This window comes from Neoarius graeffei, chromosome 18 (genome assembly GCF_027579695.1).
Source record: "Neoarius graeffei isolate fNeoGra1 chromosome 18, fNeoGra1.pri, whole genome shotgun sequence".
NCBI classification, from domain to species: Eukaryota; Metazoa; Chordata; class Actinopteri; order Siluriformes; family Ariidae; genus Neoarius; species Neoarius graeffei.
The window spans coordinates 38,688,849-38,715,598 of record NC_083586.1 but is presented as its reverse complement, the minus strand read 5'-3'; the positions used below and the strand labels follow the sequence as shown (position 1 = coordinate 38,715,598).

At 40.6% G+C, this 26,750-nt stretch overlaps 1 protein-coding gene across 1 annotated transcript in view; it reads left to right on the top strand.

Annotated features, from left to right (window-relative positions):
* The window catches only part of caly (calcyon neuron-specific vesicular protein), a 30,601-nt gene extending 6,919 nt beyond the window's left edge, over positions 1-23,682 (top strand). Inside the window, exons 3-5 of the mRNA XM_060899521.1 lie at positions 172-291; positions 18,411-18,524; positions 22,465-23,682. Of these exons, the coding sequence (XP_060755504.1) occupies positions 172-291; positions 18,411-18,524; positions 22,465-22,665 (435 nt within the window). The 3' untranslated portion in view covers positions 22,666-23,682. The remainder of the gene's footprint in view (positions 1-171; positions 292-18,410; positions 18,525-22,464) is intronic.
* The last annotated feature ends 3,068 nt before the right edge of the window (positions 23,683-26,750 follow it).

Here is a 26,750-nt window from a genome sequence, read left to right as displayed (position 1 = left end):
GAAGATGAGTTATAGTCTGTGTTTCGTGATCATTTCACTACTGATGTCCATATTTGTAAGAATTCCCAAGCGCGCATGGTGTAATGACGGCTCTGCACCATTCTGAGAGCTTTTCCGCAGCATGGCAGTCGACACGCTGAAGCATTCATCATCTTCTCATCACCTCTATAGGTCATCGTCAAAACAACCACCGAGTATCAGCTGCAGAAGAAGCAAAAGAAGAAACTGTATATGCCAAGCATTAAGAAGTTGAACATAAACCTTTATGACGAGGTGTCGGAGAAGGTTAAGGTAAGCTGCTCTGTTTCGATGCTATGCTTTTAAGTTTAAACTTTACTGATTTTTATTGAACAGTAATGGATTAAAGACTGGTTTGATGTATAGTAGCATAACCTTGGTATATCTCAAACCATTATACTGTAGAGACCAATTTCATGCAAATACTATATCGACTTTAAAGGGGAACTGAAGGCAAATTTTTTTTATCAAAATTCTATGTATCTCATTTTATTAAATATAGGAATGCATTTTTGATAGCTATTTTGTCACTGCAATAGCAAGTTATGAGTGTTTGAAATACGCTACATCAGTCCATATGTCAAAGCAATGGCCGTAAACGAGATTCGTTGAGACCTGTGCGAGACATCGTAGGATGGAAGTAAAACGTACAGCGGAAATCAAAGTGACCAACATCTGCTGATGTTGTCAAAAGACGCGCGCGCCCTCTTTCGAATGCTGAAGTAATCAAGCTGGAAGTTTTCCATGTCCTAAATCGCTCCATACTCACTATATAGGGCACTATATAGTGAGGATGCCATTTTATAGTGCTCTCCGAAACCTTAGTGAAGATTATTTACACCCTATATAGTGCACTCAAAGTATCCCACAATGCATCACGAAAAGTAGTGTACAACCGATGGTCACTAACCAAGCGATATATCCCGTCATGCATTGCGGTCACGCTGAAAGAAATCAAATTAAAAGTCTCAAATTTGATTTAATAAAAGGCAGCGGCAAAGAAGAAAGTATTCAGCCTTGGTTTAAATAAAACAAAGATGCAGGCACTTTGTATTGATTAATGTAGGAAATGCGCTCAGTATAATATGGATTTATCACAAAAATACGTGTGTATTTATTATTTTGAAAACTCACCAGCCGCCTGATCTGGCACGTTTTAATTGTGCGACAGTAATGACGTAAATACCAGCACGACGGGCTAGTGTCCGAAAGCGGGGGGGGGGTATTTATTTATTTTTTTCTTCCCTCCATTTAACCAATGGTTCGAAGTTGTATGGAATAATCTCCGTCACTGATGAAGCTGGCAAATCTTGAAATTAATCTAAATTGGAATGAGATGCCGATCTGGCCGCTTTGTAAACAGTTTTCAAAATGGCGGCACTGACACTTCACGTTTGAAGTCTCACACAAGTCTCGTGAAGATCACACGGATAAGCGACGCCTACCGTGGACCAAACGAACTACATTCAACATGGCTAAAAACTGAAAAGGCCGATAAGTGTAATATAATATGCCAATACGAGTCACAATATAAGGTTAATAAAACTGAAATCGTAATTGAATAACAAGTTAATTAAGAAATAAAAGCAAGTTTAAAAATGGCTTCAGTTCTCCTTTAACATGAGCACAAGAAAATCCCTGTTGAATTGGGTTTGTTTGCCTGTGATATTTAACTGGCCTTTCAAAGGATGCTCCAAACTGTTGCTAAAGAACCATATAATTCATTCCTACAGTATGTTTGTGGTTTGAAATGACCATTAAACACAGCCATGTCGCTTACAATCTAGGAAGGACCATTTCACCTCCATAACGCTGGAGTTTCCACTCTTAGTATATCCATTATTTGTTGGTTTGGTGTATAGTGAGAATTATTTTTGTGTTCACATTTGGTCTTTTTCATGTTCCTTCATTCATTCAAAGGTTTTCTGCAAAACACTTTGTTAGTGATGCACCAAAATAAAATGTATTGGTCAATAGTGAATCAGAAATTCAGGATTCACTGGACTGGGGAAAAAAGATACTAGTTAGCTTTTTGTCTTGTTCCATAATTTGTTAGAATTTAGTCAAGTCAAGTGGGTTTTTATTATAATTCCTTTATACTGTATACACTCACCGGGCACTTTAATAGGAACTTGTTTTTGATTCTAAGAGTCTTGTTCTTGACTGCAGGAGCAGAACCCAATGTGGTCTTCTGCTGTTGCATACTGAGATGCTTTTCTGCTCATCGTGGTTGTAAAGAGTTACTTTTCTTTTTTTTCTTTTCTTTTATTGAGGTTTGCCACAATAAATACATAAATAGCAAAAGTGGCAGGAGAAGAATACAGGGCAAAGCCCCAATTAACATTCAACCCCTTAACAAAATACAAAACATTACAAAACACATTTAGATAATTAAAAACAAGAAAAACAATAAATATAAAAAATAATTATCAATTGACTAAGTAACAAAAATATCCAAGTTAAATAAATATAGATCATGGTGCCCGGTATGAGTACAATCTTGAATTATAATGGCTACGAAGTAGTTTTTTGAACTCAGGAACTGACGTAGACTGCTTTATATAACTAGGGAGACTGTTCCATAATTTTATAGTTCGAGGAAAATATGAGTTAGTGAAATAATCTTGCTTATGCAACGTAAGAGGACAAAAGTTGTTAAAATCATAGTTACGAGTTCTATAATGGCTGGTTGCAGGTGACAAAAAATTGACAAAATTTGCTGTCATTATCCCAACCTTGAATTTGAATAGGAGGACTAAGTCATGTATCTCCCTACGAAATTCTAGAGGGAGTAAATTTAGCTTACACAGCCTGTCATTGTATGTTAACTCTACGGCTGGATAGTTTAGAATGAACTTTGTGGCGCGACGCTGGATGTTTTCCAACAGCTTTCGATGTTTAACTGTATAGAGGATGTGCAGTCATGTGACCCGTCCACGTTTACTCCGTCATATTGGACGGCTTCAGGATTGTTTACCTTGCGCGAGCGTAATGGATCCAGGAAGTAATCCCCAAGAAAATTCGGAAAATACCCCATCTACATCGCGCGATAACTTGTCTAAGTTTGTTCAGCATCTTGAAGGTGACGTGAGGCAGCGTTACGTGGAAAAGTGTTCCAGGTTGGGGATTGCAGATCCGTACAACTTGCCGCAATCCTTGTTCAGGGAAATTCGGAGCTGCGGTGCCGGCGATTTGCCCGATCTGGCCTACCACGACATTTACAATTTTCTCGTTAATCGTGAATCGTGATACACTGGCAAAGCCCTCAAAGCTTACAAGAGCCTGGAAGCTTATAAATATTTTGTTGCAGGATGGGTATCCCAACTATACCTATATCTATAAAATGACAGGCCCTCCTTTTGGCCCTGTCTGTTGGTACAACCAAATGCTGAACAAGATATAACCATTCTCGAAAGATCTACTCCCACACACTTGATAATTAGAACGGGTTCGTCTAAGTTCTATGCGCGGCCATGCCGTCCAAGGTGGCAGATAAACAAATATCACGTGACCTCGTGACGTCACGTGCACACTCTCTATAAGGGGACCACAAAGGCGATGCATATTCTAATATTGGCCTAACTAAAGTCATATACAGTAACTGCGTAGTTGATACATCGTAAATATCACGCCCACAAACGCACTTCACACAGGGGCGCAGATACGTTTTTTGAACTGGGGGGGACAAAGTTGCCAGCAAACCAATCCCAACCCCACCCCCAACATGTGTTGTGCGAGGAATATACTCTGATGCCCTTAAAACTGCCTTCTGAGCACTGTATCTACAGGCTACCACCGAAAGAAGGAGGCTACCAGAAAGGCATCTCTACTCCGTACGATTTTACTTTCACTACGACATTACTTTGAACAGACTATCAAAAAATTGCAAGGTGATATGATAAAGTAAGGCACAGTTTACTTAGTCATTGTTTTTTGAAAAAAACGATGCAATCGTTTTCTGCCTTTTCGGTTTGGCACCCTTCATCATGCCGTGCTGGGGTCCTGAACTAGGAGCTGTCCCCGATATGCCTGTCAAACTTGTTGTGGGTAACCATAGCAACCAAGCTCGAGCTCGCAACCTGTGCAGTCTGCGCAGCTCAACCAACCGAATATCAGTCTTTGTTTTGTTTTATGTGAGTTGTTGCAACTATGTACTGCTGTGCACCTCAATAAACCGAATGGTAATTAGTAGGGCTGCACGATTATGGAAAAAATGATAATCACGATTATCTTGATCAAAATTGTAATCACGATTATTCTTGATGTTAGGGAAATCACTTACATTTTATTTCACTATATTCAAACAAACAATATGAACAGCTTTCAGTGCAGAATGAAATTTAAAAGAGAAATTCTGATTTCCAAATGACAAATAAATGAAATTTATCCAAGAAATTACCAAAGGATGAAGGAACTGAAAACTCAATTGCAACAATTACATAGCATTATACTGAGGCCTACAAGTTTTTAGCTAGAAGGACCAGCCTATCAACATGCTCTGGCTTTAAACATGAGCGAAGGCAGGTCACAGCATTGCCTCCAGTGCGAAATAGTCTGTTGTTCCGAATCCGACATATGGCCCTTTTCCACTACCCTTTTTCAGCTCACTTCAGCTCGCTTCAGCTCACTTCAGCCCGACACGGCTCGCGTTTCGACTACCAAAAACCAGCACGACTCAGCTCGTTTCAGCCCTGCTTAGCCCCTAAAACTCGCACCGTTTTGGAGTGGGGCTGAAGCGAGCCAAGCCGTGCCGAGTGAGGTTGGGGGCGTGAGCAGACACTCCCCTGTGCACTGATTGGTGAGGAGGCGTGTCCTCACATGCCCACACACGCCCCGCGAACGCGCTGGGATCTGTAAACACCGCAAACCCGGAAGGAGAATAATTACGAATTACGAGAATTTCTGAAGCCTTATGCGCCTCGCCTCATCTATACGCTCTTGCCAGTATCTGTTGGCGTTGTCGGTGACAACAAGCCACAGCACCAAGACCAGCAACACTAACGACTCCATGTCCTCTATGTTTATTGTTTACTATTCAGGTCGTGAGACTACCGCTTAAAAGCTCACTGAATCAGTGACATACAGAGCATCGTGGACGAGTTCGCGGAGCACAAGGCTCGTCATATGCCCTTCAAATAATGCGCGCAGTAGGCTATTGATGTTTTATTATGAGCCATGTACAGTATGTCACCTAATGTTTTTTTTGTTTCTGAGTTACATGTTCGTTTGAAGGACTTAATGTACAAAACATAGTTGCACCCCGTAGTGTTGAAATTGGTAAACACAGTGCATTCAGTGAGGTTTGCACCGCCCTCCTTTTATTTCTGACTCTTCCTGTCACCGTTGCAACCTCTGAGCGCTCATTCGTATGCCCTTCAAATAATGTGCGCAGTATAGGCTATTGATGTTTTATTATGAGCCATGTACAGTATCCTAATGTTTTTTGTTTCTGAGTTACATGTTCGTTTGAAGGACTTGATGTACTAAATAACATAGTTGCACCCGGTAGTGTTGAAATTGGTAAACACCGCAGTTGCGGACATTTTGTAGCCTAAAATGATGTTATGATAAGCTTTAATAAAGGGCCCGGTCATTTGCCCCGCCCCCGGCCCGGCTCTGACTTGTTCCGCCACTGTCACTGATGTCACTGTTTGCGCTGCTTAACGACATCACGTGACGTCCACCCACTTTCGCTAACTCCACCCAATGTGTCCACCCACTTCCAGCCAGCACGGTTCAGCGCGGTTGTAGTCGAAATGCAACTCCAACAGCCCCACTCAGCTCGACTCGGCACAGCTCAGCCGCGTTTGTAGTGGAAAAGCGGCAATAGTTAGCTTTTCTCCCTCACCTCAATCTGTTACCTACTCTCACGCCATTAGGGGGCGAACTGACGCATGTAAGGTTTCATTACTGTGACTTGGCTGGCTTGCTTGCTTGCTTGCTTGCTTATTTAGGCGGAGTAATGAAACCTTACATGCGTCGGTTCGCCCCCTAATGGTTTGGCGGAGTACTGGTCAAAAAGTGCTTGATCAGATATGCAGCAGAGCTCGCATTTTAAATGGAAATAAATCGCGATTTTCATTTAATTTAATCGTGGCAGCCAAAATCGCGATTTTCGATTAAATTCGATTAATTGTGCAGCCCTAGTAATTAGTCTTTTGATTTTTCCGTGAGGTTTGCCTTATGCAAAGAAAGACAGCATAGACGTTTTTTCGTCCCTATAAGTGGGGGGGACCGAGCGAGGTGAATTTAAATCTGGGTGGGACGAATCCCCCCCGTCCCCCCCTCTATCTGCGCCCGTGGCTTCACAAGACCCAACACTTTGTTTCCCTTAGCACAAAGTTCCTCAATATGGGTAGCCCACGTGAGCTTATTAGAAACAACCACCCCGAGATCGAAAGTTTCAGAGGCTGTTTCCAGTACCTTCCCAGCTAGTTGATAATTATTTGGAGTCCTTTTACGTGATCTCAGCTTTGACATGTGCAAAACCTTGCATTTAGAGATGTTAAACTGCATGCCATAATCCATACTCCAGTCATGGAGACAGTTCAAGTCGCTCTGCAAAGAGATGCCGGAACTTGCAGATTCAGTAGGGCAATAAAGCTTGCTATCATCTGCAAAGAGGGCGAGGCTCGACCCTTCTATGAGTTGCTTTATCCTTCCTGGCAGCTCGAACCAATCTGGCCATTTTCCTCTGACCTCTCTTATCAACAAGATTTTATCTAATCTAATCAACAAGACGTTTGTTTCCACCCACAGAACTGTCACTCATTGAGGGGTTTTTTTTTTTTTTTTTTGTTACCAGCACCATTCTGTGTAAACTCTAGAGACTGTGTGTGAAAACCCCAGGAGATCAGCAGTTTCTGAAATACTCAAACCAGTCCATCTGGCTCAAACCAACACCCATGCCACAGTGAAAGTCACACTTTGCGATCACAATTTTTCCCATTCTGATGTTTGAGGTGAACGTGAACTGAAGCTCTTGATTTGTATCTGCATGATTTTATGCACTGTGCTGCTGTCAAGGGATCGACTGATTTAGAGAACTGCATCAAACAGCAGCTGCATGGGTGTTCCTAATAAAGTGGCCAGTGGGTGTAGCTTGTATATGAAAGCTGAGAATGGCCATGCTCACAATCATTTTTTTGATGCCATTTTAATGCAAGATAATGAGAAAATGATTGTGCTATCTTTTAGATGATTTAAGCTCATTTTCTTGTGATAAGTTATTGTTCCCGAGGAACAAGGCAGCGCAGGTCAAAAGCTCATGCTGATTCAGTCCCTGACTTTTGGACACAAAACCTATCGCTACTAAGGCTCATGAAAGAATGATAATTCTTATATTAAATTAAATATTAAGTATCATGTTAAATATTCCATCATTTTGATATTCAATTAAAAAAATTAAAAATTGATTAATGATATAGTTAATTATTTATTATGAGATAAAGGCATGAAAAAATTATTGCAAGCATGGCTGTTCTCAGCTTCCATACTTGTATACATTGGAAGGAAATGTTTCTCCAGGACAATGGTGCAGCACATAACAGTACACAAGTCTACAGTGGTGCTTGAAAGTTTGTGAACCCTTTAGAATTTTCTATATTTCTGCATAAATATGACCTAAAACATCATCAGATTTTCACACAAGGCCTAAAAGTAGATACAGAGAACCCAGTTAAACAAATGAGACAAAAATATTATACTTGGTCATTTATTTATTGAGGAAAATGATCCAATATTACATATCTGTGAGTGGCAAAAGTATGTGAACCTTTGCTTTCAATATCTGGTGTGACCCCCTTGTACAGCAATAATTGCAACTACACATTTCTGGTAACTGTTGATCAGTCCTGCACACCGGCTTGGAGGAATTTTAGCCCGTTCCTCCGTACAGAACAGCTTCAACTCTGGGATGTTGGTGGGTTTCCTCACATGAACTGCTCGCTTCAGGTCCTTCCACAACATTTCCATTGGATTAAGGTCAGGACTTTGACTTGGCCATTCCAAAACATTACCTTTATTCTTCTTTAACCATTTTTGGTAGAACGACTTGTGTGCTTAGGGTCATTGTCTTGCTGCATGACCCACCTTCTCTTGAGATTCAGTTCATGGACAGATGTCCTGACATTTTCCTTTAGAATTTGCTGGTATAATTCAGAATTCATTGTTCCATCAATGATGGTAAGCTGCCCTGGCCCAGATGCAGCAAAACAGGCCCAAACCATGATACTACCACCACCATGTTTCACAGATGGGATAAGGTTCTTATGCTGGAATGCAGTGTTTTCCTTTCTCCAAACATAACACTCCTCATTTAAACCAAAAAGTTCTAGTTTGGTCTCATCCGTCCACAAAACATTTTTCCAATAGCCTTCTGGCTTGTCCATGTGATCTTTAGCAAACCAGATGAGCAGCAATGTTCTTTTTGGAGAGCACTGGATTTCTCCTTGCAACCCTGCCATGCACACCATTATTGTTCAGTGTTCTCCTGATGGTGGACTCATGAACATTAACATTAGCCAATGTGAGAGAGGCCTTCAGTTGCTTAGAAGTTACCGTGCGGTCCTTTGTGACCTTGCCAACTATTACACGCCTTGCTCTTGGAGTGATCTTTGTTGGTCAACCACTCCTGGGGAGGGTAACAATGATCTTGAATTTCCTCCATTTGTACACAATCTGTCTGATTGTGGATTGGTGGAGTCCAAACTCTTTAGAGATGGTTTTGTAACCTTTTCCAGCCTGATGAGCATCAACAACGCTTTTTCTGAGGTCCTCAGAAATCTCTCTTGTTCGTGCCATGATACACTTCCCCAAACATGTGTTGTGAAGATCAGACTTTGATAGATCTCTGTTCTTTAAATAAAACAAGGATGCCCACTCACACCTGATTGTCATCCCATTGATTGAAAACACCTGACTCGAATTTCACCTTCAAATTAACTGCTAATCCTAGAGGTTCACATACTTTTGCCACTCACAGATATGTAATATTGGATCATTTTTCTCAATAAATAAATGACCAAGTATAATATTTTATCTCATTTGTTTAACTGGGTTCTCTTTATCTACTTTTAGGACTTGTGTGAAAATCTGATGATGTTTTAGGTCATATTTATGCAGAAATATAGAAAATTCTAAAGGGTTCACAAACTTTCAAGCGCCACTGTACATAAAGTGCAAATACACAACACAACAGCGCGAGATGAATTTATTGAGTTAAATGGCTTGAAAATGGCTTTAGTTAATACTTAATTGGAAAAGGTAATGAACAAAACACACACAAACTGTTACTCCACAAAACTGTTCCATTTACAGTGGTGCTTGAAAGTTTGTGAACCCTCTAGAATTTTCTATATTTCTGCATAAATATGACCTAAAATATCAGATTTTCACACGAGTCCTAAAAGTAGATAAAGGGAACCCAGTTAAACAAATGAGACAAAAATATTATACTCGGTCATTTATTTATTGAGGAAAATGATCCAATATTACATATCTGTGAGTGGCAAAAGTATGTGAACCTTTTGCTTTCAGTATCTGGTGTGACCCCCTTGTGCAGCAATAACTGCAACTAAATGTTTCCGGTAACTGTTGATCAGTCCTGCACACCGGCTTGGAGGAATTTTAGCCCATTCCTCCATACAGAACAGCTTCAACTCTGGGATGTTGGTGGGTTTCCTCACATGAACTGCTCGCTTCAGGTCCTTCCACAACATTTCGATTGGATTAAGGTCAGGACTTTGACTTGGCCATTCCAGAACATTAACTTTATTCTTCTTTAACCATTCTTTGGTAGAACGACTTGTGTGCTGAGGGTCGTTGTCTTGCTGCATGACCCACCTTCTCTTGAGATTCAGTTCATGGACAGATGTCCTGACATTTTCCTTCAGAATTCATTGCTCCATCAATGATGGCAAGCCGTCCTGGCCCAGATGCAGCAAAACAGGCCCAAACCACGATACTACCACCACCATGTTTCACAGATGGGATAAGGTTCTTATGCTGGAATGCAGTGTTTTCCTTTCTCCAACCATAACGCTTCTCATTTAAACCAAAAAGTTCTATTTTGGTTCATCCGTCCATAAAACATTTTTCCAATAGCCTTCTGGATTGTCCATGTGATCTTTAGCAAACTGCAGACAAGCAGCAATGTTCTTTTTGGAGAGCAGTGGCTTTCTCCTTGCAACCCTGCCATGCACACAATTGTTGTTCAGTGTTCTCCTGATGGTGGACTCATAAACATTAACATTAACCAATGTGATCGAGGCCTTCAGTTGCTTAGAAGTTACCCTGGGGTCCTTTGTGACCTTTCTGACTATTACACGCCTTGCTCTTGGAGTGATCTTTGTTGGTCGACCACTCCTGGGGAGGGTAACAATGGTCTTGAATTTCCTTCATTTGTACACAATCTGCCTGACTGTGGATTGGTGGAGTCCAAACTCTTTAGAGATGGTTTTGTAACCTTTTCCAGCCTGATGACAATCGACAATGCTTTTTCTGAGGTCCTCAGAAATCTCCTTTGTTCGTGCCAAGATACACTTCCACAAACATGTGTTGTGAAGATCAGACTTTGATAGATCCCTGTTCTTTAAATAAAACAGGGTGCCCACTCACACCTGATTGTCATCCCATTGATTGAAAACACCTGACTCTAATTTCACCTTCAAATTAACTGCTAATCCTAGAGGTTCACATACAGTACTTTTGCCACTCGCAGATATGTAATATTGGATCATTTTCCTCAATAAATAAATGACCAAGTATAATATTTTTCTTATTTGTTTAACTGGGTTCCCTTTATCTCCTTTTAGGACTTGTGTGAAAATCTGATTGTTTTAGGTCATATTTCTCATGTCGTTATCTCTAGCCGCTTTATCCTGTTCTACAGGGTCGCAGGCAAGCTGGAGCCTATCCCAGCTGACTACGGGCGAAAGGCGGGGTACACCCTGGACAAGTCGCCAGGTCATCACAGAGCTGACACATAGACACAGACAACCATTCACACTCACATTCACACCTACGGTCAATTTAGAGTCACCAGTTAACCTAACCTGCATGTCTTTGGACTGTGGGGGAAACCGGAGCACCCGGAGGAAACCCACGGGGAGAACATGCAAACTCCACACAGAAAGGCCCTCGTCGGCCACGGGGCTCGAACCCGGACCTTCTTGCTGTGAGGTGACAGCGCTAACCACTACACCACCATGCCGCCCTAGGTCATGTTTATGCAGAAATATAGAAAATTCTAAAGGGTTCACAAACTTTCAAGCACCACTGTATAAATAAATATAAATTAAGCATTAACTAAAGCCATAAGAGAGGTCAGGGGAAAATGGCCAGATTGGTTCGAGCTGCCAGAAAGGATATAGCAACTCTTTACAACCGTGGTGAGCTGAAAAGCATGACCATAAAATATTAAACTGATACTTGATCTGCATTTTGTCCTTAATGTCATGTTTTCAGTTTGTGTCTCTAACTTGTGCAACAATTTGTGCGAGAAATTGTTTTGACTTTTTTTTTTTTTTTTTTAAATCATACATTATTGACAAAATTTGTTGGAAAGTGTCATTACCACAAAAGCTGCGTCCACGTAGTGGCACACGTTTGGTGTTGATAAACTGCCATGTGTACAGTCTGAGAGCATGAGTGGAGTGGGAACTTCCATTTTGCTTTTTTTTAATAATTTAATATTTTTATTACAAATTATATTATTGACAACAACTTGAGTGAGAGGTAGAATCTTTGAAATATTTTCATGAATTTCAGAGTTTCTTAGTATCTGATTTGTCCCCTTTTTGCTTTAATGATTGTGCAGTCGAGCTGGCATGGACTCCACAAGTTTGTACAAAACCTAATGATCCATTTTAGATCAAATCAGTCAGTCTCGTCTGAACACATGCTTCAGTTAGAAGGGATTAGACATGAGGAAAATCTGATGTTTTGTACAAAGTTGTTGGCATGGTCAACATCACACATTTGCTTACATTTTAAATGGGGACCTAGAAATAGTGCAGAATCTCATCTCATTATCTGTAGCCGCTTTATCCTGTTCTACAGGGTCGCAGGCAAGCTGGAGCCTATCCCAGCTGACTACGGGCGAAAGGCGGGGTACACCCTGGACAAGTCGCCAGGTCATCACAGAGCTGACACATAGACACAGACAACCATTCACACTCACATTCACACCTACGGTCAATTTAGAGTCACCAGTTAACCTAACCTGCATGTCTTTTGGACTGTGGGGGAAACCGGAGCACCCGGAGGAAACCCACGCGGACACGGGGAGAACATGCAAACTCCGCACAGAAAGGCCCTCGCCAGCCACGGGGCTCGAACCCGGACCTTCTTGCTGTGAGGCGACAGCGCTAACCACTACACCACCATGCCACCCTTAGTGCAGAATCTCGAATACTAAATATTCAAGATATTGAACATTGACTGACCTTTTTATTTTAAATATTTCAAAATTTAAAACCTTTTTGTTTATTTTCAATTTATACAAAGAAATCCCAGATTTTCAGTGTGGTCTCAGACTTTTGGACCCCAGCATATATCTGTACGATATATAGAGGATATTGCACAGTGGCGCGAAGATATGAAGTTTATTTTCGAGTGGGAAATGTATATATTCACAAATGAGCGACGTGAACAAGTGATATATTTTTCAACACGAGAACATAAACTTCATATCTTTGCGCAACCGTGTAATGTTCTTTATATTATATAGACACATCCACAAAAAAATTAAGTTAATCCAAAGAGTTGCAATTTTGAACCGGTTCACCATTTGGACAGCACATGCCAAATCAGCAGGAAAACACTGGGAGGGATGTCATCTGAGTGAAATATCAGACATTATTATACATACAGGGCACTTTTTCAATGGAATAAAAACATGTATTCGATTCCCTTCGAGTGGGTTTCATTCTTTTGGTTTGATAGCATGCAATATTGTTAGCATATCACTTATCCTGCGTGTATTATGTCACTCTATCCAATGAAGAATGAGGGTTAAATATGGTTCACAACATTGCATGGTTATCAAGACATGTCGCATGTCGGAGACATAAAACTTCCGCGCTAGCGAGCAACTGTGACAATTTGTAAACAAACATGGCCGCCAGGTTTGCTTCATTAAATACAGAAGATTTTGAGAGAATTTGGAAAGGGGAAGATGTGTTGAACACCCGAAAGGAATGTGTATGAATAATAATAACAATAATAATGTTGGCTGGGTTTTTTTCGTGGTATATCATTCAGCTAGCATGTCTTCGACTTGTTCAATATCATGCTAGCTGAATGGAATATATCTGATGTACCACTCAAAGCCAGCTGATATTTAAATATGTCACTCAGATCCACAATGTATTTCATCTGAAAAATGCAAGTTTTTCAACAGGAAGATAAACTTAATATCTTCAAGCCAACATGTGAGTTTTATTTTTATTATATAGACACATGCACAAACAAAAAGTACCCAAATTTATCAAAACAGTTCATTGATTTCGGCGGCACGGTGGTGTAGTGGTTAGCGCTGTCGCCTCACAGCAAGAAGGTCCGGGTTCGAGCCCCGTGGCCGGCGAGGGCCTTTCTGTGCGGAGTTTGCATGTTCTCCCCGTGTCCGCGTGGGTTTCCTACGGGTGCTCCGGTTTCCCCCACAGTCCAAAGACATGCAGGTTAGGTTAACTGGTGACTCTAAATTGAGCGTAGGTGTGAATGTGAGTGTGAATGGTTGTCTGTGTCTCTGTGTCAGCCCTGTGATGACCTGGCGACTTGTCCAGGGTGTACCCCGCCTTTCGCCCGTAGTCAGCTGGGATAGGCTCCAGCTTGCCTGCGACCCTGTAGAACAGGATAAAGCAGCTAGAGATAACGAGAACGAGTTCATTGATTTCCTCACAAGTGACATATAGAGATTTATGCCACGGTTTTGAATCTCCATGTCCTGGATGTAACTCGTATGAAAAATATGAGTGGCATCTTTCCCAGTAAAAGATTCCTGTCCCTGTAATATAATTTTTTATACAACACTTAGTTCTGGTCCACTGATCTGATTGGTCGAGTGGCTTTCCAAGAGTACTGATATTTCATGATGATAGCAGTGGGACATTTCACTGTGTGTACCACTCCACTTGTCCACATAAAATTCAACTTCCTATTTTGAAACGTTTACTACAGTAGTGTTAGCAATGTCATTAGCAGACATGGCAATCAATACTTTTCAGGAATATACCTTTTGATTTTAAATATGAAAGCTCGTTCAATGAAGATGAAAAAGAAGGGCACTAATTCTACTGGAAGCACTTTTAACGGGACAGTGTGAGTTAGCTAGCCAGCTAGCTGACATGGTATAAAGTGAGTGTGGCTGCTTCAGGATCGATGTCCACTTATGGAGCAAAAATAAATAATGTTTGGCCAAATTGTGTCCAAAATGTCACTTATTTAACAATTATTTGCCAAAGGTAAAGTGAATATTGGTGAATAATAACCAAGATGAAGTAGATGCTATTCACTGAGCCTGCGGCAGATGATTGTTTTAGTATACACCGGTGATCATTTTTAAAAATTTGTATTAAAAAAAAATTCATTTCAATTTTCAAAAGCAGCATGCAAATCTAATGCACGCAGGCTTGTCACTTATCTATGCTGAGTCACGCAAAATACTTTGTTTTGAAATCGATAAAATGAATCACAACTCCACCTTACCTTTTGAATAGTTTTAGACCAAACTTCCTTGCATCTTTAGTGCTTTTAGGAACAGCATTTTCTTTCATAATTTCTAATTCTTCCTCACTTACGGTGACCCAGTGATTGGCCGCCATTTTGCCGAGTCGCTCGAGGTGATTATCGAGAAATAGTCCGACTCTGTCGACCAATCAGCGTGCGCGATTTCCTATAATCACCTGTGTATTTATACTGATATTAATTTCTTGTTTATAGAACTGTTGTATAAAAGGTCATGCCGTTGTACTGAATATCAGCATGCCAGTGATTTAGACAACAACACAACCTCTCCTTTGATACTGCTTAAAGGAGATACGCAGAACCTTTTTATTTTTTTAAATAAATTTCTGAGTGGATAGTATCTCCATCCTTGACTCTTGTATGCTGCATAAATGGGAATAAAAAATATATATTTTTAAGAGTTAAAATCGACCACAAAGTTGGCATTTGAACTGCCCCGCTGAGCCAGCCAGCCCTGAGTGCGTGACGTCACAGCAGGAACCGGTTTTAAGGCCGAGGCCTTTGACAGCTAGAGACCAAAATCATATAAATAAACATTTATGGTGAAAGTAAGAAATCCCATTACTGACTTGCTCAACTAAGACTGATTTGACTTCATTGATTGTGGGTTGACTCTCATTAAAACAGGATAGGTGCTGTAACTTATGCAACATACATGTACATGCATGCATTTTCACTGATAAAACGTAAAAGGCTAATTAAATAATCAGATGAACTGAGACAATCACATTCTGAAGCAAATTAAATAATCTTATACAGGTAACTTAAATACACAATACAAGTTACATGTATTAATCTAAATGCAGGTAAACAATGTGTTTTTTGTTGTTTTATATCCAAATGAGCGTCAGAGCTTACCCGTCTGTGTTCTCGCTTCTTGAAGGCCGATCTTGTGACCAACTTGTGTTTTGAAACAGTCGGACTTTCAGTTGTTCATTCAGTTCTCCGTTCATTCACTTCTTCCACGTAAGGGCGAGATGGCAGCAATATCCAGTTTAGAAATCAGATGGCTGTTCCACTCATTCTCCATACTGAGTACTCCGCCATTACTGCTCGGCTCAGGCAATTACTAAAACTCGGGACGGAACGGAACATCACCAGTTTTAGCAACAACTGTGGGGAGATCACTTCCTGAGCGATATGTCCCGTCCCATTCCGTCCCGGGTTTTACTAGCAACCCTCAGCTCACACTCTGGGAGAACTGGTGCAACTGAACTTACTTTCCTTTTAAAAAAATAAATACAATATATGCTTTCCTTTTCTTGTAGTTTTATTTAATTGTTGATACTGCACCCTCTTTCAATACGGGCTTATAGCCAACGCTCCTCAACAGATCAGAGGCCTTGTACGAGTCTTCAGTAAAATGTGCAGAGCAGAGGAGAGACCACTTTGTAGGCGCCCAATGTGCCCGTGAACTTCTCGCAAAACGCATCCAAATCTTTGCAGTTTGAACATTCTTGGGCCATGAATACAACGTAAATCCACCTTCTGTCATGTTGCTGGCACATCTACGTAGCATGGTGATAAATTAGCTCAAAATGGAGGATCGGAGTTGCAGTCAGCTCTGTGTTTTAGTATAGCGGAAATGGTGATGAGACCGATAGACTTTCTGCTGTGACGTTACGGACGTCAGGGTCATTCACTCAGACCGCTACCTATATAAATCACTTTAATCGTAAAAATGACTATATTAGATTTCCTGTTAACGCTTAACTATTCCTGTGCCGTTCTTGAGGTCTCAAGGCATTTATAAACGAAAGTGAGGCCATGGCTCTGTGTATATGCTTTAAGTATATTACTTTTTAGTATTTTGTCTGTTTTTCATGAAAAGGTAAAATATGTGAAAGCTTTCTCAGTGATACCAGCTGTAAACCTGTCCATTTTTTTTCCCAGCAGCTTCCACTCCTCACAAAATAAAGTAGATAGATGGATTGATTGATTGGTTTACTTTACTGATCCCAAGCTAGTAAATTGTGAAAACCTGGGAAATTATTAGACCTTTTAGGGGTACAATGGCTTGTCACTGGGGGAAGTACCCTCTAAGATTCTTATTTGTCCTCTTTCTATACTGCTTGGGAACATATCTGTAACTTTTTGGCCCTATAAAGGTGCACTGATGCCCCTTTTCCACCAAAGCAGTTCCAGGGCTGGTTCAGGGCCAGTGCTTAGTTTGGAACCAGGTTTTCTGTTTCCACTGACAAAGAACTGGCTCTGGGGCCAGAAAAACCGGTTCCAGGCTAGCACCAACTCTCTGCTGGGCCAGAGGAAAGAACCGCTTACGTCAGCGGGGGGGGGCGGAGTTGTTAAGACCAACAACAATAGCAAGACCGCGAAAAGTCGCCATTTTTAAGTGACGAGATATTCAGTGTAAGTAAGAGTCAAAGCGTTATTAGGTTATTACCTGTCTCCTAGAATGTAATCACCGTCCACTCAAAACCTGTCAATCAACACAAACATATTGGAGCTGCCGTTTTCTGATCCCAATGAAGCACCGTAAAGCCAGAAGCAGCAGCTGTACAAATGCGAAGTCATCCGTTGTTGGTGGTGGTGTTGCTGCTGCTGCTTCTTCTCTGTGTTGTTGTTGCTTTGATGTTCGCGCCAAGGTTTATGCAAACGCAGCGACGTAACTGACATATACAGTGACATAATGACGTGGCTCCCCTTAGCACCCCGAGCTATGGAAAAGCAAACTGGTTCTCAGCTGGCTTGCAAGTTGAACGAGTTGTGCACCAGCACTGGCCCCGAACCAGCCCTGGAACTGATTTGGTGGAAAAGGGGTAATAGTTACCTTGAGGTCCAATAATGAGCCCTAGGGGGTACATTTAGCGTAGATTGTACCTTGGGGGACAGAAATGGACTCCTACTGTAGTCCTATTTCTGACAGTGTACGTAAGCTAATAAACTGTCATCTACTGTTTAGCCTTAGCATTTATGATTTTTGAACCCCTTGCTATAGTGATGGTGACTGTAAAAGTAAATATACACTCTTCTGCTTTCTCAACCTGTTTGCATCTACTGGGGTTTGCTGTCATTTTGTGCTAGATTTATTGAGGTGAACTTTGTCCTGTGTATTAACAAGCCTCAGTCGTGAACTAATCCAAAACGAGGGTTGGACTACTGTCTCTTTGGTTAAAGGGGGGGGAGGATATGCTTATTAATGGTTACACCAGACTTTTTCTCACTGTGTGCTTCCTGATACTTGGCACACAGCTTAAAAAAATAAATAAAATAAAAAAAGCCGTCTTGACAGAACATTTTAGTTTTGAAAACTGTGAGTGTTAAGATTCTTTTGTGTTGAATGTTGGCACCTCTGCTTTCACCGACACTGTAAAATTAGATTAGAGTTACTTTAATGTAGTTTAATGTCTTCCTCTGACAAGATAACTAGAAAATATATTGTTTTTAAGGGTGGAACAGTGTACAATGTTATTTCTTACAGTTGCCTTTGTGTTAGTGGCTGCAGAAAACTGTTTTCTTTGTTCTATAAAATGGTGGAGCTGCAATTTCTGTCATGTCTGCCTGCTCATTAAATGTTTGCATAATGAGTTTGGATATTAATCAGTTTAGTTTTTAATACGCTTGGTGTGTGTGTGTGTGTGTGTGTGTGTGTGTGTGTGTGTGTGTGTGTGTGTGTGTGTGTGTTTCAGCTCACAGGACTCATTCTTATCACCTTGGCTTTCCTTGCGTGTCTGCTGCTGCTGGTTATGTATAAAGCTCTGTGGTACGACCAGCTTAGCTGCCCTGAGGGCTTCGTCCTCAAGGTAACTACAGTTTTGCTCTGAATTTATCACCACCTCCTTATTGTGTTTTGTTAAACAAGCCTTGAGGGAATCCTCACCTCAAACATCTTGCTGCAGCTAACAGATGATGCTAGCATGAGGGAGGAATTTTAAATTGGCACAAAATCTTGTTCATTCCTACTGTGGAGTTCTGAAAATAACCTCAAAGCTAGGAGTTGTAAAAACCTATCAGTCATGACACCCATTCTTATGAGATGGTTTTGCCTGAGCACGTTCAGAACGATGTGCGTGTCTGTTCTAATAATCTCGCACATGGCTACTGTAACCTTTAAGACATATTAGCTTCTGGCCTGCGCTTCTTCAGCTAGCCAAGTACAGGGGTGATAGCGTTCCGGCGCCGCGCCGGATTTCCGGCGTACCGTGGCTGGGGAAAAAAATAATAATCTAGTTCGCCCATTGTCCTGTGTCATTCTGAGATGCGCAGATAGACAGTAAAGGGAATTCCAAATTCCCTTTACTGTCTATCTGCGCATCTCAGAATGAGACAGGACAATGGGCGAACTAGATTTTTTTTTTTTTTTTTTTCCCCAGCCACGGTACGCCGGAAATCCGGCGCGGCGCCGGAACGCTATCACCCCTGCAAGTAGCATCAGGGCATTTTCCTTCCTTCAGCACAGGAGTGTAAGAATGTCTTTAATTAGACTTGGCTGTGACTAAACTGTGATTAAAGCCCACGGGAGCTTCCACCTCTGCCCCTTTGAAGTCGACACCGCAAATGACATTAGCGAGATATGCTAACACAGGAGACTTGAAAAGAAGGAAAATTACCTCTCGTTAAGGAGGAATGAGGTCCACCAAAGCCAAGGCTTGTTTCAGCTTTCAGTCAGAGAAACAGCACAGAGCCAACACGCATTTGATTTACTTCAGGCATCCGTCTGTGATCATCCGTGGCACAGGTATTGCATACCTTTATTCAGACTGTCAGGACTGAATGTACACTTGTGTGTTTCTGACGGCATGGTAGGTTTTTATATTTAGATTTTATGCATTTTTTTTTTAAATAACGAGGCTCATTCTGTGTTTCTAAATATGCTCCCCTTATTCACAAACTTTTACCTCAGAAGGGTTTAGGTATGAGGAAAATAATCAGTTCTTATTTGGATAAACATTTGAGGGACAAAACTTCATAATTGCACTAATGCTGGGCATACACTGCGATTTTTGGCCCGATTTTGACACGATTTTCACTCGTGCGACTATTTTGAAGATTGGGCCGAATTTTGGCTCAATCGTGTGTCTCGGATCGTGTAGTATACATGGGGTAACGACAAGCCATTAACACCTCACGACCTCCTCCCGATCGATCGGATGAAAATCAAACCTGTTTGAAATCCTGAGCATCGCATCCGAGCATCGGATCATATAGTGTGAGAACAGGAATCGTAAGCTGCGTGCTGTTTACCCCTGCGATTCACTCGTACAGTGTGAGCAGCAGCTGAATACCGTGATTGAAAAAATCGCACAGTGTATGCCCAGCTTAAAGCATTTATGACTAAAATAAGCCGGGGCTATGAAACACTTTAAAACGTGCTTTCAAATTGGAATGATTTATCAGGATTCGTATTCAAATGCACCTGTATATTAACAAACCTATATTTTTATGACTACATAAACAAGACATGAGCAACAGCAATACACCATGAGCTCATACCAGTACTTTTATCATAAAGTTTGATGTTTTACAGATTTATTTTTGTTTGTTTACCCACATGAATGGTTTTCAATGATGAGTAGCTTGAGTTTACATTTCCATACAAACATCCACCGTCTTTAAGCAGGATTATACTACCGCGCCACTGAAAACTTGAATGTGATTAGCTGTAAGGTGTAAATATCGCTGTAGCTCTGACACTAGTACCAGCTACCAGATGTACTGTAAATATTAATATCCTCGTTATTTTAATACGTTATCGTTACTATAGTAACCGGTCATTCACAGGAAGTTATACTGGAGAAACTCCTTACATTCTGTGCCTAATAATAAATAAACAGCTTAAAGCATTTTTTTTTCTTTACCAAAAAATTTTTAATTAATTAATTGTTGACTTCTTTTTCTCTGAGAAGAATTATTGACCATTTTTGGAAGGAGTCTCCAGTGTCAGCATTTTGTAATTCAGAAGTAAAGCTCCAAGTTTAAGACCGAGGATGTTGAGTTTTGTGGTTTCGCACTACCAAGCCGCAATCAGGGTGCGACTTTTTATAGATGCCTTTAACATAAGTGGTAACAGGAAGCAACTTATTTCTAAATGTAAATATAAATGGATAAAAGGTACATGTGATGTTGCATTTTTTACTAAAGGCAAAAGTATAAATAATCCCTGGAATATTGCTGTGTAAGAGGAAGAAAACACTTTGGCCTTGGTTCTTATAGGAAAGTAATCAAGCTACATAACACCCCCTCATTGTTTATTTTCTTGTAATCCTGTCATGTTTTATTTATTACTTATAAAACTTAAAGGGGAACTGAAGTCATTTTTAAACTTGCTTTATTTCTTAACGTGTTATTCAGTTACATTTTCGGTTTTAGTAACCTTATATCATGACTCGTATTGGCAACTAATTGCAGTTAAATATTATACTTATCAGCCGATTTGGTTTTTAACCATGGTGAATTTAGTTCGTTTGGTCCACGGCAGGCGTCACTTATCCGCGCGATCTTCACGAGACTTATGTGAGACTTCGTAACGTGAAGTGTCAGCCAGGTGTCAGTGCCGCCATTTTGAAAACTGTTTTTCAAATGAAATATTGCACAAAAACAAGTTTAAATGACGATTACTGCCGACTTTTTTTCAGACTTTCCTGATTGCTATCACAACAAACAAAACTTCTGGCTTTATTACGTCAACATTCGAAAGAGGGCGTACATGTCTTTTGACAACGTTGGCAGATGTCGGTCACTTTGATTTCCGCTGTACATTTTACTTCCGTCCTACGATGTCTCGCACAGGTCTCAGTGAATCTCGTTTACAGCCATTGCTTTGATATATGGACTGATATATTACATAGCATATTTCAAACACTCATAACTTGCTATAACGGTGACAAAATAGCTGTCAGAAATGCATTCCTATATTTAATAAAATGACATAAATAGAATCTTGATGATGATAAATTTGCCTTCAGTTCTCCTTTAATCGGAGGCTTTTTTTTTTCTTTGTGAAAATTCCCCAAACAAACTTTGAAAGTGGAAAATGTTAGTATTATGTTTTGAAGGAAGACAGCATTGATGGCAGGGGAAATTGAATTGAATCAGATGCTGAAGCCTGTAGAGATTCACAAACCTTATTAGGTTTCTGCATTCAAGTGTTAGATTACGTTTTGCATACAGTACCAGTCAAAAGTTTGGACATGCCTTCTAATTCAGTGTTTTTTTTCTGTATTTTTGTGAATTAAGTCACTTCCTGTCTTAAAGTAATGATGGATGTTGTTTCTCTTTACTTAGTTGAGTGGCTCTTGACTGACATAATATGGATTACTACAGTTGTGGAATAGGGCTATTTACTGTATTTTTATTATTTACGGTTTACTGCTTGATTTTAAACATATTAAGAAGGCAAGAAATTGCACTAATTAACTTTTGACGAGGCACCTGTTAATTGAAAAGCATTCCAGGCGACGACCTCGTGAAGCTGGTTAAGATAACGTCAATAGTGTGCAAAGCGTCATCAAGGTCAACGCTGGCTACTTTGAAGAATCTAAAATATGAAACGTTTTGTTTTTTAACACTTTTTTTTTTTCCACTACATAATTCCACATATGTTCTATGTGTTATTTCATAGTTTTGATGTCTTCAGTATTGTTGCAGAATTAGTCAAAATACAGAAAAACCTATGAATGAGCAGGGATGTCCAAACTTTTAACTGGTACTGTGCATCTCTGACTTGACATTTTCTAAATACAGCATAAGCACTGCACCCCAGCCGCTCTGGAGATGTACTACCCAGAGCAGGACGCAGGCTCAAGGGGAAGCCTGTACACCGCCATCAGCCATCTGAACCCTGCTAAGAAGGCTCTCCCTGAGCTCTCATCTCCCTGGCTGCCGGTCATTAACGCCATGAAGGAATCCCAGAAGGCCAAGGGGGAGGCGAGCCACTCCCAGTGAGGGTTGGAGAGATGGGATGATGGAGGAGGAGCTATACCAGAGTGGTTATGTGTATGTTTGTTTGAGTGAAAGAGGAAGCGCGTGTATGTGTGTGTGTGCTGGTATTATCTCTGTATAGCCCAAAGCATCCAGATATCCAGACCAGATCAGATATTTGTCTTTAAAACGCCGAGAGGAGCTCCAAAGCCTGTTGAAGTCAGCAGATCCCTCGAAGGAATCTCCCGTCTCGGTGTATTAAATCAAATGTAGATATTAGCAACTCATTCTTTAGATTCATAATGCCATGTTCTACTCATTGTGCTGTTGTGGCTTCATTAGTTTTTGCCACGGTGTTTGTGCTTTTCACCATTTCCATCTTAAGTAGCTCTCGCTCAGTTTAATGTGAAAGAAGTTTCGCTTAGCAGAATAACCCATGCATGGCGTGTAAATTGTGCTGTCAATAAACCTAAGGTGCAAAAATCATACGATTTAAAAACCGCTTCAATCACAGTTAAGTCAGTGTAATAATCTATAAAAAAAAAAATTCTCCTTAATAAATTTTGCTCAAACACGTAATCTGTTCATAAATATAATAAAGCTAGCACACTACGTTTTTGCTTTCTGCATAGACCTACTTTATACCCATGTAGAGATTGCTGTATAATCACTGGCTGTTTACATGAAAATGAAAAATCACTGAATGTAATGTGAAATACAAGTGAACAGGATTTTGATATGTATTTAACACTTCATGTTAAAATTGAGGGTTTTTTTTTTTCTTCTTTGTTAGTTTGTATTTGTTTATTTGTGCTCAAACGGACATTTCCTATAAAATTCAACCCACCAGCAGCTGTAGATGTTTTATTTCCTAAAATATCCTGTTGCACACTCAAGAATGTGAAATTCAAAACCATGAAATTAAGTAAATGTGTCCTTATGTACTGTATGGATTTTTAAAGGACACTGTTATGAATGTGCTAACTTACAACTATCTCGGATTACCATCTTACACATCTCCCCCAATTTGCTTTGATTGTTCCATACCATCAATATATTTAATTTATATATATATATATATATATATATATATATATATATATATATATATATATATATATAAATAAAATCAAATATTTATTGTTTATTTATGTATCATTTTTTTGTAAGTACTCATCTGTATAGCTTTTGGGTATTTGTTTGCTGTAGCTCTTTAACTGTGTTACATTTCAATATATTGAGCTGGAAATTTATTTTATATTTTCATACTTTTTTTTGGTGTATATTTTTACTGGAACAGAGCGGTTAGTGTGAGATCCTTTTACGAAGCAGCTACCGATGTTAATTCTCCACTATTACGTCATGTGTATATGTGGCAGTCTACTGTTATTAACTGGCTTCATCTTACACAAATAAAGATTTCAGTATTCAGCACTCTGTCCTTATTTAAGTTCTGTTTTTATTTATTATTTAAATTACAGTTTACACAGGTTTAATCAAACTAAAAACGAATCAAGTTTTCACAGGTGTAAAATTAAAAAAAAATTATTTTTTTTTTTTTAATTTTAAATACAAGTCTTTCAAATCTTTGCAGTCCGTTTCAGGACACGTGCTTCTTATCAGATGCTTTCGCATAAAAAGTCAAGCTCAATATGAATATACAGTACATGTGCTTGGTGGTAGAGAAAGTGTATGTGCTGTAGACGCTTACAAAATGGCGCAAGCAGGCCTGGAAAATGCAACAAACAAAGCTGCATATGTGAGCATGAGACTGCATGTGTGTGCGTAGGTATGTGAGTGTGGTTTTGGCGTGCCTGCTGTGCGTCTGTCTGCATCTCATTTACACTCCCACATTTTTCACACCACCACCTTGCACTCTCTGCTCTATAATGAAATCAACATTTTCATCTCTTTCTTGAGCTCGCACTCTTGCTCTTTCACACTTGTGCTGAGTGAGTGACAGAACCTAAAATTTCACTCTGCCTAGGGCATGGAACCAAATAAAGTGTTTAAAAGTATTTATGAGGGCATTTACTGGGTTCTAGCTTGGTCAAGGCACAGCTAACGTTGCCAGGAGGTAGAGAGTGCATGCACTGGGAAATGTGTAAGGGGTGTGTGTGGTGTGAGGGAACAGAAAGAGATTTAAAAGAAACTTATTAAATCTGACATGGACTTAGTGAGCAGTCACGCCTGTTCTGAAGCTCCTGGTTTACAGCAGAAGCAACACCACAGTGTAAACTACTGGTTTAGCTTTCATTTGTTTGGACTTATTTGTTTTGACTGTCTTATTGTTGTGACTGTTCATTTGTTTCAACTGTTGTGACTCATCAGGTCTCAGACGCTGTGTTTCCCTTCAGACGGAAGTGTGTTGAAAAGTCAGCAGGTCTTTGATGAACAGTGTTTTTGAGAGATGAGACTGGGAATGACTCGGCGCCTTAATTATCATCTCCTATCTCTCTCTCTCACACATTTTATTCATATATAATATACAGGGGCCTGCAAAAGTAAGTATACAGTAATGAAAAACAAAACGTTCGCACAAAATGTTAGTATTAAATGAAATCTAGCACCACTATTATAATACTAGTAATGCTGAAATATTCCTTACTGTATACCTACTTTTGCAGCCCCCTGTAATGTCTGTGTGTTTTCTCTTTAATGATCCCCACAAAGAAACAGTAGCATTTTAAGGTTGAGGATGCATTCGCTTTTTCCTCATGAGGACCTTTTTTTTTTTAATTTATAAAGAGACTATATTCCCCCACCAAAAAAAAAAAAAATCCTGTTCCAGACTCCAGCCCAGTCGGTGGCGGTAATGCACCTTCAAGTTGACTGTGGGTGGTAAAAGAGAGTGGACTTGCTTGAAGATTCTTGAAGGCTCATGCACTTCTCATCCGAAAGGCTTCTTCAGTTCTGTCTGACTAATAGGGAGTATCAGGTATTTATCCTCTCATGGATGAAAAGCAATCCTAAGGTATCGTTGAGTCATCCTGTTGGTGTGGGTCACTGGGGGCTGGGTGTGAACGGCCTAGAGAGTCGTTGGAGTGATCAGTGGGTTGTTGGTTCTCTCTGTCCTCCTGTGAGTCACTCAGTGCGTTTACATGCACATAGAGAAAATCTAATTTCTGCCGTTGCTCGACTGAAATCTCATCTCATCTCATTATCTGTAGCCGCTTTATCCTGTTCTACAGGGTCGCAGGCAAGCTGGAGCCTATCCCAGCTGACTACGGGCGAAAGGCGGGGTACACCCTGGACAAGTCGCCAGGTCATCACAGGGCTGACACATAGACACAGACAACCATTCACACTCACATTCACACCTACGGTCAATTTAGAGTCACCAGTTAACCTAACCTGCATGTCTTTGGACTGTGGGGGAAACCGGAGCACCCGGAGGAAACCCACGCGGACACGGGGAGAACATGCAAACTCCGCACAGAAAGGCCCTCGCCGGCCACGGGGCTCGAACCCGGACCTTCTTGCTGTGAGGCGACAGCGCTAACCACTACACCACCGTGCCGCCCTCGACTGAAATCGAAGTTCTAAATGCCATGGAAACACCTTAGCTCGGCTGAAATTGAACCGAACTTGATTTCTCGTAATCGAGCTACACAACCTAGATTATGCGATTTTTGCCGAGCTACTTAGTGCATGTAAACCCTGTCGAGCTATGTAGTCGAGCTACTTACTTCAGCACTGCCCTTTCCGGAAGTGACGAGTGACGAGACCACAAGCGGGAAACACAACAGCCTCGGTCGGCATGACAACAGTAGTAGCGAGCAGCAGAAGAGGTTAGGAGGAACAAATGAAGAAGAGAAAATGGCGAGCAGAAACGTGCACTTCTGGAGCAATGAGGAGACAGAGTTCATGCTCATTCAGCTTAAGGAGTTGAATATATTAAAATTCATGGATGGGAGAAAAACGTGCAATGGAGAACACGGAACTGATAACTTTGTTTACACTCTTGAATAGCTCTTCTTCATGACGACAACCGGAAGTGTACCGACACGATGGGGTGTGTAGCGCCACCTGTGGCTGGGGTGCACAATGCACCTCACACAATAGCTCAGTTTCCTTGTGTGCATGTAGGATTGGATTTCTCTGGCACC